Source organism: Tamandua tetradactyla, chromosome 18, assembly GCF_023851605.1.
Source record: "Tamandua tetradactyla isolate mTamTet1 chromosome 18, mTamTet1.pri, whole genome shotgun sequence".
Lineage (NCBI taxonomy): Eukaryota > Metazoa > Chordata > Mammalia > Pilosa > Myrmecophagidae > Tamandua > Tamandua tetradactyla.
In genome coordinates, this window is record NC_135344.1 from 46,760,339 (window position 1) to 46,774,346 (window position 14,008).

At 40.8% G+C, this 14,008-nt stretch overlaps 1 protein-coding gene across 4 annotated transcripts in view; it reads right to left on the reverse strand.

Moving 5' to 3' along the window:
* Positions 1–14,008, reverse strand: part of FHOD3 (formin homology 2 domain containing 3) — a 511,807-nt gene that overhangs the window by 274,670 nt on the left and 223,129 nt on the right. For all 4 annotated transcript variants that reach the window (XM_077135588.1, XM_077135589.1, XM_077135590.1 and 1 more), the window contains exons 4-5: positions 8,128–8,195; positions 1,680–1,785 (exon numbers count right to left, since the gene is read on the reverse strand). In XM_077135588.1, the coding sequence (XP_076991703.1) occupies positions 1,680–1,785; positions 8,128–8,195 (174 nt within the window). The remainder of the gene's footprint in view (positions 1–1,679; positions 1,786–8,127; positions 8,196–14,008) is intronic.

Below are 14,008 nucleotides of genomic sequence, written 5' to 3' on the forward strand. Positions count from 1 at the left end.
ACATGCTTTAAATATATTAACAAATATATATATTTGTTCTCTAATAAATGGACACAATATTAATACATACTGTCAGTTTGGACCCACAACCCAGAATTGGACATTTGGGTTCAGCTTATGAATGTCTATATTCTAAGTGACCTGGGAAATAAACTAGAAGAAGTTCTGCTCTTATTTCCATGTATTCCTTTATTCTAAGGGTTGCACCAGTGTGAATGAGAACACCAGGGTGAGAACCAAGAGTTGCACCTGTTTCTTCAGACAGACAGACAGCTGCACGCAGATGGGACGCAGCAGGCCAAATAGTTTACGGCTAACTTTTCTACACATACCACACACATTACCATATAAATGTTTTAATTATATTTAGGGCAGAAATCACAAAACTGATCAATAAAGTATTGTCATGATATCTACTGCCTGCCCAGGAAAACACTGAAAGTGGACAAAAGGACTTGCCTCTCCAGCCTCATGGACCTGGCAGCAAGAGCGGCCAGAGAACTCTCTCTCACACATTTAGCATTAATCAAAATGAAGGAAGCCAAAACGGACTTGAAAATACATCCTTAAAGAAAACAAGCCATAAGTTTTTCTCTTTTGCTTTTTATTGCTGTGGTACTTTAGGAGTGGGGGAAGGGGAAAGAGCCCAGAAAGTCAGAAATGTGGGACAGAATAGAGAAAATAATTTTGCCTGTCTCATTTAACTCTACCAACAGGCACTGGATGCTAAAATCACACAGTTCTTGTTTTTTTTATCTCCAACCAAAAGAAAAGAAGAGGGCGTTCTTTTTATTTTCTTACACAAACACCAAACACACAGTTTGTGGAGACACAGAATCTTTGTCCAGCCTCTACATGCCTGGAAAGTGGCTCTATTAAGCAAAACACCATCTTTTTCAGTCTCCATTCTTCCAACTGCAAAATGGGGATAATTATGCAATTTCTCATTTTTGTAGACTAAAACCATTGATGGCAGCAATTTTGTACAATCCAACCTGATAATTCCCGACTTGCCTGTTCAAAGTTGCTGTTTTGTTTTTTACATGATCAAATAAATTCCTATGAAGGTACACAACAAAAACTAAACAATGAGTGCTAGCTGTATGAACGCAAACAATAATCAGTGCTTTGAAGTCTACAATATGTAGCTTTACAAATCAAATAATGGACCCACCACTCAAGGACAAGCCACATGGGAATCAATTGCTCATTAAAATGCAAACTCCTAGGCCCACCACAGACACACTGACTCAGCTTCAGGGGCCACAGCAAGGAATGCCACCTTGACAAGCACCCAGATGGTAACTCAAGCTAGAGAAAATGTGTGTTCCTAAGAAATAAAGCAGCCTCTTTGGTTCTGGGTGAATCTGTTGCTGATATGAAGCTCTACCCAGGCCCACCTATTTGGTGAGGAGGGGAAGACACTAAGAGATTATAAGGAACCCAGCAAAGTTGGAGGCTGTTTTTCTTTAATAAACTGGTAGAGATTCCAGGTGAAAGTAATAAAATAAGCTCATCACTAGTTCATTACTAGGAGCTAGTCAAACCCATTGACAAGTCATTTTTTTCCATAGGATGTCTTTACCACCTTGCACCTGAATCCATATCTCTTAGGTGCAGTATTTCGGTTCCCGAAGGTGCCTCCAGGGCGGAGAAGCACACACCTAGTCGTGACTTACCCCGCAGAATGTAGTTCTGATAGTTCTGATCGGCTTCAGCTCCCACTTTAATCAGACACGTCAGACCTTCTGCCATTACAAATTCATGCACCAAATCTTTGTCATCCTGGGAGGAAAGAAAAGTTAAAAACTTCAAAATTCTTTTCCCATCTGTCCTTCATCCAGACAATATTGTTAAAACTGAATGCAAAGCTCTGAAACCAGAACAATTACATTAACTGCTGCCAGACTCACAACTAGTCTTCACAGTGTTCTTCCCCAAAGACCAGTCATCACCTCATGGGCAATCAAACAAAAATGCAGGTTCTGCTTTTCATTCTTCAAAAATTACTAGGGTCCCTGTGGACCGACCATACGAAGCTTGCTGGGTTTTAACTAGAGGAAACATTTGATTGCAACACAAACCATCGAGGGAAGGATTCAAAGTCACTCGTGCATCCCAAAAGATGGTGCTTTGGGATGCTGTTTACAGCAATGGTCTTACAAATGGCCTCCGAGCAGGCAGTCCTTTCTGCATCCGACCTCAGTAAGACAGGCCCCTTACCTGGAGCTCTGTCCTCAAAGAAGCGGTCTCTATTATGTGGCAGATCTGGCCCCAGGGGGCAGGTACAAAGCACTTTGGTGGTCCTCAGAGTGAAGTCTCCAGACTGGAAACTTGAGCCTTACCTTGGAGCTTGTTAAAAATGCAATTTATCTAGCCCCACCTCAGACCTGGTGAACAGGAAATGACAGTGGGGCCAGCAATCTGTGTTTAACAAGCCCTCTCGCCCCAGACTCCCTCACATTAGAGTCAGCTGGGGGGCTTTTAAAACAAATACGGGGCAGAACCCACCCAGAACGTTTAAACCAGACTATCTGGGGTGGGACTCAGGTTTTGCTACTCCACTCCCCAGGTGGTCCTAAAGGGCAGCTAATTTTGGGGAACCACTGCTCTAACCCTATCTTCTTACAGACTAAGACACCAAAGGTCCAGAACGACAAAATAGTTGGCCAACCTGACCTAACCAACTAAGGCAGGTCCCCAAGCCCTCTAATCCCAGGCTTAGTAATTTTCCACGTAGTACCAAGTTCTGTGGAGCTCTACAAAGATTTTTTTCCAGCACCATTTTAGATTTCCTCAATTGAACAGTGCCTTGTCTCAAATGTATCTAGGAGAAACCTGGAACATTCATCATAAATTAGAAAGCAAAAATAAACCTCAGTGATGTAAATAGTAGAATGCTTAATGGAATAATGAAAGGTTACCATCATAGAACTAGTGAGCAACCATGGTTTATCTCCAAAAGAAGAAATAAGTTAGACAAACTGGCAAAACTCTCCCAGCCCTACATGAAATCAGCCCCTTATTTTGATTTTATAACATTTTCCAAGTATATGGATGGGAGACTTGAGCTAAATGTGGGCAGGCGTGGCAGAGGCTCCCTCTGAACCAAGAAAGCACTTAATATCCTGAGAGGGCACTGGGGGACTAGGGAGCCATGCTTGCACCCCGAAGGTAATGAAAGACAGCTGTGTTAACTCAGACAGTTAAGATAATCATGGCTTTGGAAGAAATAAAATCGGACAATATCATGAGTTTTTGGAAAATTACTTTACACTCATGTAAAGAGGAAATAAAAAAATAATTCTCTCTCCATCCATATCCTTTTCCACCAGCATATGTGAAAAGTGAACATTTAGATGAGCTCATGTCTAGTCAGAAGGTTTTTCCAAGCATGTAACAAATGTTTATTACTTTAACTAAAACTAGATTCACACATGACTTCATGGTGAAAAAGTGAGAACAAGCTCTCAAGAAACCACTCAAGCTAATCACTAATATTAATATAGCAGAGAATTCACTGTCTGACAAAAGCACTAGGGAAAAATACTGACAAAGGAGTGTTTATAAAAATATTTAAAACCTTGCACACATGTAGAAAAGGCCTTTAGGAAACATATTTATGAAAAATAATTTGAGAATGCCTTCCAAATTGACAATGTACTAGATTTTAAATGCATATCTCAAGGATACCGGCACTGATTCTAAAAAAAAAAAAAAAAAAATTTGCTTTCAGCCCTGAATGAAATCAGAATGTTAACACTAGTTCATAAGTGATTTTTGAGGCATTTCAGAATTGTCTATGATAGCCATGCATTAACCTGTGATCAAGTTTTTAATGCTTCCTATTAATATTTGATATAATATTCTATATGACATTCAACTATTCAATATTATATTCAACTATTCAATTTAATATTCAACTCAATCCAGATGACCAATGTTGCCGTTTTTACACCTTTATAGCCCAGTTCCAAGAACCTCCACACTTATCAACAGGCGCCGGAGGACTTGGGGGCTTAGGAGAAGGTGGTCTTGCCAGCCAGCTGGTGGCTGCACAGTCCGTTCAGTCCCCTATTCATCGTGGCCCTCAGGTTTTGTACTGATTTGTGCACGTATGTGGTCATCCAACCAGATTATAACCTCTGGTAGCAAGCACCTTCTCGACATTTCTTTTAACTGCTCTTCTTTGCCTACACAGTGCCAACAAAGGCGACTCAAAAATACTTGTTTGATGAATGCACAGTAGAAATAACCTCCCTGAGAATTCAGAGCACTATGGCATGAGTGTGATGAAAGCATTAGCAACAATCCTTTGTTTTTCTTTCTTTTTTTTTTTTTTTTTAAGTTTTCATTATGGAAACCTTAAAACATATGCAAAAGGAAGCAGAAAAGCTTAGTGAATCCCATATGCCAATCAACTTATGCCAATCCTGTTTCTTCCGTAATCACCCCCTCCATCATACTATTTTGAAGCAAATTCAAGATATCACATCATTTATCAATATTCCAATGTCTCTAAAATGTCTTAAAGATATGTACCCAAGAAAAATAAAAAAAATAAAAAAAAGATATGTACCCATAATACCTAAATTAAAAACTAATATTTTCTTATTATCAATTGTCCAGTGGTCAAATTTCCAACTGCCTCAACAAATGCCATACTGTTTTTCACAGTTTGCAACAGTATCCAAATAAGACCTGCATGTGGTAATTAGTTGATAACTATGATGAATTAAGCACCTTTTAATTCTTAGGTTCTTCGCCATCTTTTTCTTCCTCGAAATTTGTGTGTGCTGAAGAGACTAGGTCATTTTCTCTATAGAATGTGGCTCATTGCCTGGATGCAGTTTAACCTGTGCCTCTGTCCTGGGTAATTTATAAATCAGTTATTGCTCATGGAGGCATGCTCAGATTCAGGGTTGACTTTATTGACTTGAGCACACGCCAATAAAATACCCATCAGTGGGGAAGGGTAGCTCGCCACGCATTTCTATTATTTCTGCAGCTCTTGATACTCAATATCTAGTCCTATTGATTCAACAGAGGTGGCCAAATGGTGATATTCTAGTTCTATCATTCATTCTTATGGATTAGTTAGAAAATTTCTATGAACAAAATATCCCCTCAACTACTGTTAATTATCCTAAAGCTCATACAAGAAATGTCTGATTTTTTTTAACTACCAGTTTTCAAAAAAAAGCTGATTCAGTAACATCTTCCAATAGGGACGAGCCTGTTATTTTTAGTGTCATTATGAATTCATCAATTCAAATGTATTTGATGTGTTTCAAATGCATAGCAATTAACTTCTTAATTGATGCTTATATTGTCCAATCTTTGGTCAGCCAGTGGGAGACCCTTCACCTTGCTCCCAAGTTCTTTCAGCCATGACCTTGATCACATTTGATCGAGTCCCTATCTGTATGATAGGATGTTCCAAGTTTATTTTATACATTTCCTATCCAAACCTGGAATGGGCCATTTCCCCAAGGAGCTGGTTCCTTTTTGGTATTTTAAGGCCATCACCTCCTGCTAAGCACACTTTTTGCTAGTGGGTTAATCACTACTTCTAGTTCTTTTCAGTGGTCGAGAAATGTTTGTTTGTCTGTTTATTAAGATAAACCACATCATGGGTTCATTTAGACACTTCCAATTAAATTTAGGAATACAGTTTCTTTACACTTGACCTCTTCCATCTTTCATCTTCTTTCTCCCACATACCAAGAATTCTAATCCTTAAGAACTCTAGGAATGGCAGAATTAGAATCTCTCTTATACACACCATTCTCAAAATAGCAATACCACCATCACCACCACCAAGATTACTATAAATATCTGACAACTTATTTTTGCAGTCCTTTTTGTTCTTAGGGTATATCCTACCAAGAGTGCATAGCCAAATTACACTGTTTTAAAGTCACTTGGAATAGCTCCTCTCTGTGTGGTTTTGTCACCAAGTGGATACACAATTAGGTGAATGCAGGTTTTGAAAGAAGTCAAAGCTTCACAATGGAGACAACAGGCAGGCTGAGCTACTAGAATGAATAAGGGTGGAGGGTGGCATGAACCATGCCCTCTAGCAGCACCATAAAGACTCTAACCCAGCTGAAGTTGAGGCTCTGAGTTAGAGAGGAAGAGGATGTAATAAAGGGTTATGAAGTTTTGTTTTCTTTTGCCAAGTAACAGAAAGACACACATACATCAAAAATGGAACTTTGGGACAATGAATGGCACAGCATTTACTGAATTAGAGAAGGAAAAATACCTGTTAACAGAATATTCAATTTACCCAGTACATGTATTTATTGTCTAGCAGTACCAGATACTGATAGGCACCAAACATCCAACAATGAAAACCCAGGGAGCTCACAGACTATGGACTCAGATAAATGCCCTACAGTATCTGAGTGCTATACTCAAGATAAGCACAAGCTACTATAGGGGTATTTGGATGGACCATGAATGGGGTAAAGGGATCACTTAGGGAGAGGATCCCAGCAGATAAAAATCAAGAGACATGGGGAATGATGTGGGGTGTCAAAGCATTCTTTGGTAGAAGCAATGGGTCCAAGGGCAAAGGTGAAAAGAGTAGGTATGGCTTGAATTTATAATGCAAATTGCGGTAGAATTTATGATGCAGCCAAGGACAGAGAGGTGGGCAGCAACAGCCACATCAAAAAGGGCTTCAATGTCCTGCTGAGAAATTCAAGTGTAACCCAGAAAGCAACATGGAAGCAGCAAGTGAACAACTTCCTCACATTCCTCCAGTAGGGGCAGAAGAATGGACTGGGGGCGGGGGGAAGGACAAGAAGCAGGCAGTGCCTCAAACAGCTGCTGCCAATTTTCCAAGGGAGAGAAGAAATGGCCTGAACCAAGGCAAAGCTCTAACCCCAGGGCACGTTTGAGGGAGCAAAGACCAGCCAGGTTCAAACCTGTTGCAATCGGAAGAAGAGGAAAAAGAGGGCTTGTCTCCAGAAATGTGGACACTGGGGAGGGACTGTGTTCTGGGGGAAAGATGGGAGTATGACTGAAAGAGTTTAAGGAAGAAAGGGATGAGGATGTGCAGATGGGATAGATTCTGGGCCTAACTTTGCCTACCATTTCTCAGACAGGCAGAGACAGGTGGCAGGGACTGACACTCGGGCTACAACTATCACCAACAAAGTAAGGCTTTTAAGTACGTGGATAAGAAGAGAACTGAGAATAGGAATGCAGCCCAGAGTCCAAAATCATATCAGAAAGGGATGATGAACCCAGGAGAAACTCAACACGAACGCCAGCTTGTTCTTGAACCCAACGCCTGATTCTGCTCTGGCACAGCGCCTTCTCCTCCTTCTCCCACAGCTCTTTGTTTTTCTCCTCTGTGGTCTCAGGTGGGTGACAGTCTTGGAGTCTGTCTGCACACCTCTCCCAACCCTCCTTACTAAGATCCTGATTTTCTCAGGGTAGGAATGGAGAGAAGGCTTAGGAGAGGAGGAGAAGACAGAGATCTGAGAGCGCCAGGAGATGTGGCCACAGCACCATGATTTATAAGAGCAAAACATTGGAAATAAACCAAAGTGTGTGCCAATAGGGGAATGAACAACACAACTGCGGAGCTTTTTCATACAGCTCTATCAGGGCTACCTTGATCATGATCACATCTATCCCTCTCTCAAGAAGCTAAGCTGCAGTACAAAAACATGCAACAGAATAACACATAGAGAAAGTCAATGCAGAAAAATTTACACATTGTTAGTGAATATATACCATTAATATGGAAACATGCTCATGCATGGTAAGCATTGAATTCCACATTTAGCAAAGAGAGGACCTAGGGACAGGAGAGGAAGAGGGTGACTGGAAGTGGGGAGTGGAACGCAGAACTTCAGTTATATCTGTAATACATGTTTTCCTTTTAAGAAGTCTGAGGAAAATATGGAAAAATATCATGATTTGATAGAATTGCCTTACTTTTTATTATGTTTGAAAATTTTCACATGATAATACTCTCGACATAATTTACATTGTGATTTTGAAAGATTTTTCTTTCGGTAATCAGTAGGTGACATAAACTCATCTGTATCTAGTTATACAAGCAATGCAGAAACAGGTTCCTAAGGATACATTTTTATTTTTTTTTACCTGAAATATCTGCTTCAAGGAGAAAAGAGCCCTTCTTAAATCTCTTCCATTGGAGTTATACAGTTTCTCTGAAATAAAGAAAACAAATTTTAAAATTAAACTAACTCAATGAATGGTAAAACACACAAATGATAAAATGAATGAGGAACTTCCACTGCAAAGGTGACTAAACAGATGCATTTTGATTAGGATACAGAATTTGCCTCTAACAGGCTAAAGAACATCTCACATGCAAGTCTGGGCCCTAATATGAGGGAGGGAACACATGAGATATGGAGAATGATGGCCCCTCTAGCCCCCTCTGCCCCTCACCTGCTCTCTCCAGATCTCTCTTTCCAGTTGTCTACAAACTATTTCCCTTGGTGGCCAGATAAACCCAGACAATGAACACAGCCCAAATGGAGTTCATCCCAGCTTCTGCACTAGCACTCCTTCCTGGTTTTACAGCCAGCCGCTGCACTACCAGGCTTTCAGCATTTGGGCTGGGAAAGGGGAGGTGCCTCCATCCCTCTGGGCAGGTTGCCTTCAGCACTCCTGCAGACCCAGTGCCTGGAGCCAGCCAAGGGTGGCAGAGTGACTCTAAGGCCAGTCGCCCAGAGGTGATGACCCTCAAGGCAGGAACACAGCCTCAGCTCTGCCTGTGGCCTCAGTTCTCACTCAGATTCAAGAATGGGTCCTGGCCCTGGGCACAGCATGAGACTTCTCTGGCTGGAGACTAAGAAAAAACATCTGTTACCCCATTGTTCAAATAGTTACAGCAATCAACATACACTAATTAGGCCAGGTGAGCACCACACTGAGACCTGCCCTCCAGAGGTCACAATACAACGACCAAAGAGTATGTCTCAACTACCAGTTAGCCGGTGGGCTGGAGTTACAAGGGCACACAGGAAGAAGGAGAGTCCAGCTCTCCTAACGTATGCAGGATGCCTGGAGTCTGGATTTTGCTCAGCTTCCCAGAACCCATGCTCGTCCTTGACCCAGGCAGCTCTGGGCCCAGGGTTGGGTTCCTGACACCAGATATCAGACTTCCCTGATGTAAATCATTCAACACATCTTACCGAGCCCCTTCAGGGCACTGTCCCAGGCACTGGGGGTACAGAAGGGAGTACTGGAGTTGAAAGTACAAACTATATAATGAGACTGCCTGCATTGCACATTAAGGTGTCACCACCTACTAGCGGGGCTACCCTAGGCAAAGTACTTTATCTCTCTAAGCCTTGGATTCTCCATCAGTAAAACAGGAACAGGCAACAGTAGATTTAGAGGGGAAAAATGGTTTTTACTGTAAACCAAACACTGATAAGATGAGTGGAATGCAATGCATATAAAATGCTTAGAGCAAAAGAGCTCAAAGCAACAGCATGCTGGTGTCCCACCCCTCTGACCTTCAATTCCAGCCTTTGGGGACTCAGGGGCAAAGCCACACTCTCCTCTTGTGTGAATGGCATGGATTGAGTGGAAGGGCTTATAATACATGGATCTAGAAGAATGTTTTTCAGTGTGTCACCCTTGGAAAAAAACCCAACATCCCTGGGGTGATCATTATTCCTTTAAGTTTCCATAGCTGGCATCTTGGAATGCTCTAATTCCAGAGAAATAGACTCCTTTTTGCCATTATTATTTCTAATCAATAAGAATAAAGCTATCAGTATAAAGCACGAGGCTACATGCATACAACCCAGGCCTATCCTGAAGGAGCAAGCCAGATTCATCTCACCAGAAAGAACATCAGCAGAGGACACAGTCCATTCCAGGTATGTCTTTGAAAGTTAAAAAGGCATCATTAAAATATCTTAAATGCCACTGGATGACAAGCAGGCATATGTCACAAGTGGACTCTCAATATCACAGTCATAGTCTCCCTTAGTTATTAGAGGTTTTTCATGGTTTCTGATTCATCAGAATGAAGATTATGGTTATTTGGGTTCTGACTGTTAAAGTTTTATTACTTACAGCTATAATCAAAATAATCATTTTTAAAAATAGACTATCAGTAGGATGGGCAATGGCGTCTCCGTGGCAGAATTCTCACCTACCATGACGGAGACCTGGGTTCACTTCCTGGAGCCTGCCCATGCCGGGGGGAAAAAAAAAAAAGGTTATTAATAGAAAAAAAATGTAGTGAGAATGACTAATACTCTGTTTTGGGGTTTCCCATCCATATTCACGAGGGATATTCATCTGTAGTTTTCTTGTCTTGTATCTTGTAATGGTTGTGATATCGAGGTAATGTTTGCCTTCTGCGTTGGAAATAGTCTTCCTCTTTTACTTTCAGAACAAGTTTGTGCAGACTTGGGATTGTTTCTTCCTTACATGATTGGTAGAATTTTCCAGTGAAGCCATTGGCCAGGAATTTTCTTTGTTGGAAGTTTTTTAAATTATGAATTCAATTTCTTTAATAAATAGAGGGCTTTCAGAATATCTATTTCCTGAACTATGAAAAAGCTTGAATGAGCTATGGCAGTTTGTATCTTTCCAGGAATTTACCCATGTCACCTAAATTGCCAAATGTATAGGCATAAGGTCGTTCACAATATTCCCTTATTCTTTTGATGACTGCAATCTTTTATCTCATACCCTGATATTGCTAAAGTCTGTTCTAAAAAAAAAGGTTATTTGGAAGCATACTGTTTAATTTCCAAATATTCATGGATTTTCCAGATAGCTTCATTATTGATTTCTAGTTTAATTTTTCATGGCCAGAGAACATGATGCCAAGTCTTATAAACATATTAAGGTATATTTTATGGCCCAGAATATGGTCTGTCTTGATGATTGTCTCATGTACGCTTCAAAAGAATGTGTATTTGGTTGCGATTGGGTAGACTGTTCTATAGATATCCATTAGATAAAGGGCTTTGAGGGGCCTTCTATATTGTCACTGGTTTTCTGCCTATTTGTTCTATTTTCATAAGGGGAGTACTGAAACCATAATAGTGATTTCTCTAATTTTCCTTTTAGTTCTACGAGTTTTGCTTGCCTTAGACACTTCGAAGTTCTCTTATCAGGGGCATCCACATTAGGATTGCCAGGGCTTTGTGGTGAATTGATTTTTTTTATTATGTAATTTGTCTATCTCTGGCAATTTTCCTTGATTTAAAGTCTATTTCTCTGAAATTAAGATAGCTACTTTCAGTGTGTACATGGGGTATCTTTCTTCCATCATTTTGTTTTTAACCTATCTACATAGAATTTCTTATAGGAATGGGACGTGCTCAGTCCTCAAAGAGAAATTCCAGTTTGTATAATTAGAAAGGGGGGGCATGGAAAAGTTTTTTGGAATCCCTCAAAGATATCTTTTGCATTTGTGCAAGGTTGTTTCTTACCAGAGGGAGAGAAGTACCAATTATAATTGTTTTTTATCCAACCTGACAATCTGCCTTCAACAGATGTTTTCACTTAGTAACAACATAACCCACTTCTTGATGGCCTTACTGCAGACAACCACAGGGAATCTTTGATGGTACCTTTTTCCCTCTGATAGGAAACAACCTTCTACAAATGCAAAAGACATCTTTGAGGGGTTCCAAAACACTTTACTGCACCTCCCTCCCCCTACCTGCATTTTAATTAAAACAAACTAGAATTTCTATTTGAGGACTGGGCACTCCCCATTCCTATTGTCTTTAATTTTCAGAGAAAAAAACCTGTACAAGCATTCATTTTATTTATTTAAATTGTCTATTCCAAACAAAGCCAGATATGAATAATTCTTCTGTGCAAGAGAATTATCACTACAGACTTCTGAGAGAGAATCACAGAGTTTAAGTATAGTCTGGTCTTTTTATATCAAGGCCTAAGACATCAGCCATCCTATATAAGAACACTACATATATATATATATATATATATATACACATTTTTTTTTTTTGACATGGGCAGGCACTGGGAAGACACTACATATTTTGGCTGAAATGTCATTTAAAACACTGTCTTTTTTCCCCATATGCTATAAACCACTAAGTGAGGTCTATATCAGAAATCATACCATCTGGCACCTGTTAAATTGTAACTTTTTAAAAATTGGAACTTGACTGGCAGTGAAGTTTCATTTGCATGGACAAAAATACACTTTTCTCCTAAAGCACTGCAAATCTTTTATTCTTCTGTGCAATTCGATATTTTAACAAATGTCCCATATCTGCCCCTACATCATATGAAAACAACACTGGAATCATCACCACAGTGGTTGAAATTAAAATGACCAAATATTAATTCAAAACACTGATTTTTGAATGACGACTCAACAATATAATCTCTCTCTACTAAGAGCCAGTGCCACAGTGCACAGTGAAATGACAGTGCTTAATTAAAATTCAAAACTGCCATCCATTTTTAAAAATAGTGGAACCACAAAAACCTCTATGCCCAACTTGAATTGCTCTGTTGACTTTTAACACACATTTTATGAGACACCACAGTTTATCTTGGAGCTTAGAAAGATCAGGGAGGAAGGATGCATGTAAAGGACACATGATTTGTCATTTTAAGAGACGAGCCATGAGATATCTCACCATGTTGGTCATCATGCCCAAACCAATGGCTGCTGAAAGCCCTTAGGTGTGGCTCAAGAAAGCCCCATACAAACCAGAGGCAAGACTTCTTTCCCACAGCCCAAGTCCTGGCTTCCTTGCCAGGGCTAGACACCATGGAAGGTAGAGTCTGAGAGGCACTGTGGAGTTCAAAAAACAGAGTTCCATTTGTGTTGCATTCAGGCAACCCTTTAGCTTAGCACTGAGGGCTTCCCCTTTAGCTTAGACTAGAATGTGAGGGGCTGACCTAAGCCAGCCTGACAGTTTCCCAAGGGTATGCTTGACCTCACTTTTGGGCCTGACCTTCAATCATTCCTTCTTGAGAAGCAGCCTGTGCATGCAGAATTTAGAAGTGATTCTCAATTCTAAGTTGTATGGGTGTATGCAAGGCTCCCTTGATGCAGAATGTCTGATAACCTTGGTGCTCTCTTGTTCTGTCATCAGTCACTGCAGACCTTTCCCTGTGAAGGGTATGTACATGCATATGAATGGGTCTGTTACATGCACGTACATGTGCATGCATGGCTTCAGCCTGTGGATGGTGGGGCAGAATCTGGAGATCCTCTGATCTTCCAATTATATTGTGCAGACTGTCCTAATGCGTCTTGAGTCCCAAGGAAAGAATTCCACATGGGTCCAATAGGGTGAAAATAGGCAATGCAAAAGAAAGTAAAGACTCCATATGGTAGCAGGAGGTGGGCCTGGAGCCTACCCTAAGCCAGCAAGAAGGCAGCTCCAGAGGCTTCACCTGTAGGTTATGCAAATTTCTCCCATGAGTTCACAGAGGTTCTCCATTCTCCTCTTTGTTCACGTTGGTTATGAATACACTCCAGTGAGGGTGGAACAGCCTACTAGAGAGAGTGCAGGGGAGGAGATGGTTCCTGCCACCCCAAGCCTCAGCTTGGGAGCTCAAAGACCATCAGGGAAAAGGTACCCAGGTGAGTAAGAAGTGAAATGGTTTGTTTTCCTGGTGAAAATTTTTTTAAAAAGCACAATGGTAATACTCAATGCAGAATCCTCACGTGTAAAATATGGGACTGCCAATTATCTCCAAGCTGGAGAATTTTCCGGTTATATTTCTTGTGAAGAAAACCCAAGCTGCCTTGACCAGATCTTTGATTCCTACCTTCAGACAGACACATACCTCTGCTCAAATCCATATACTCAAATCCACACAAAGCACTTGATGCTATTTCCCAGACAGCTTCCAGGCTGCCCCTTTCTGATTTAACCAGAGTCTGACCCCAGGATTTCCTTTGGATTCCTACACTCTTTCTGTCTCCCTAGACTATGGCTACTTGCCGGCTCTGCTACCTTCATATCTTTCCGAGAATTGCAGTCCCCTG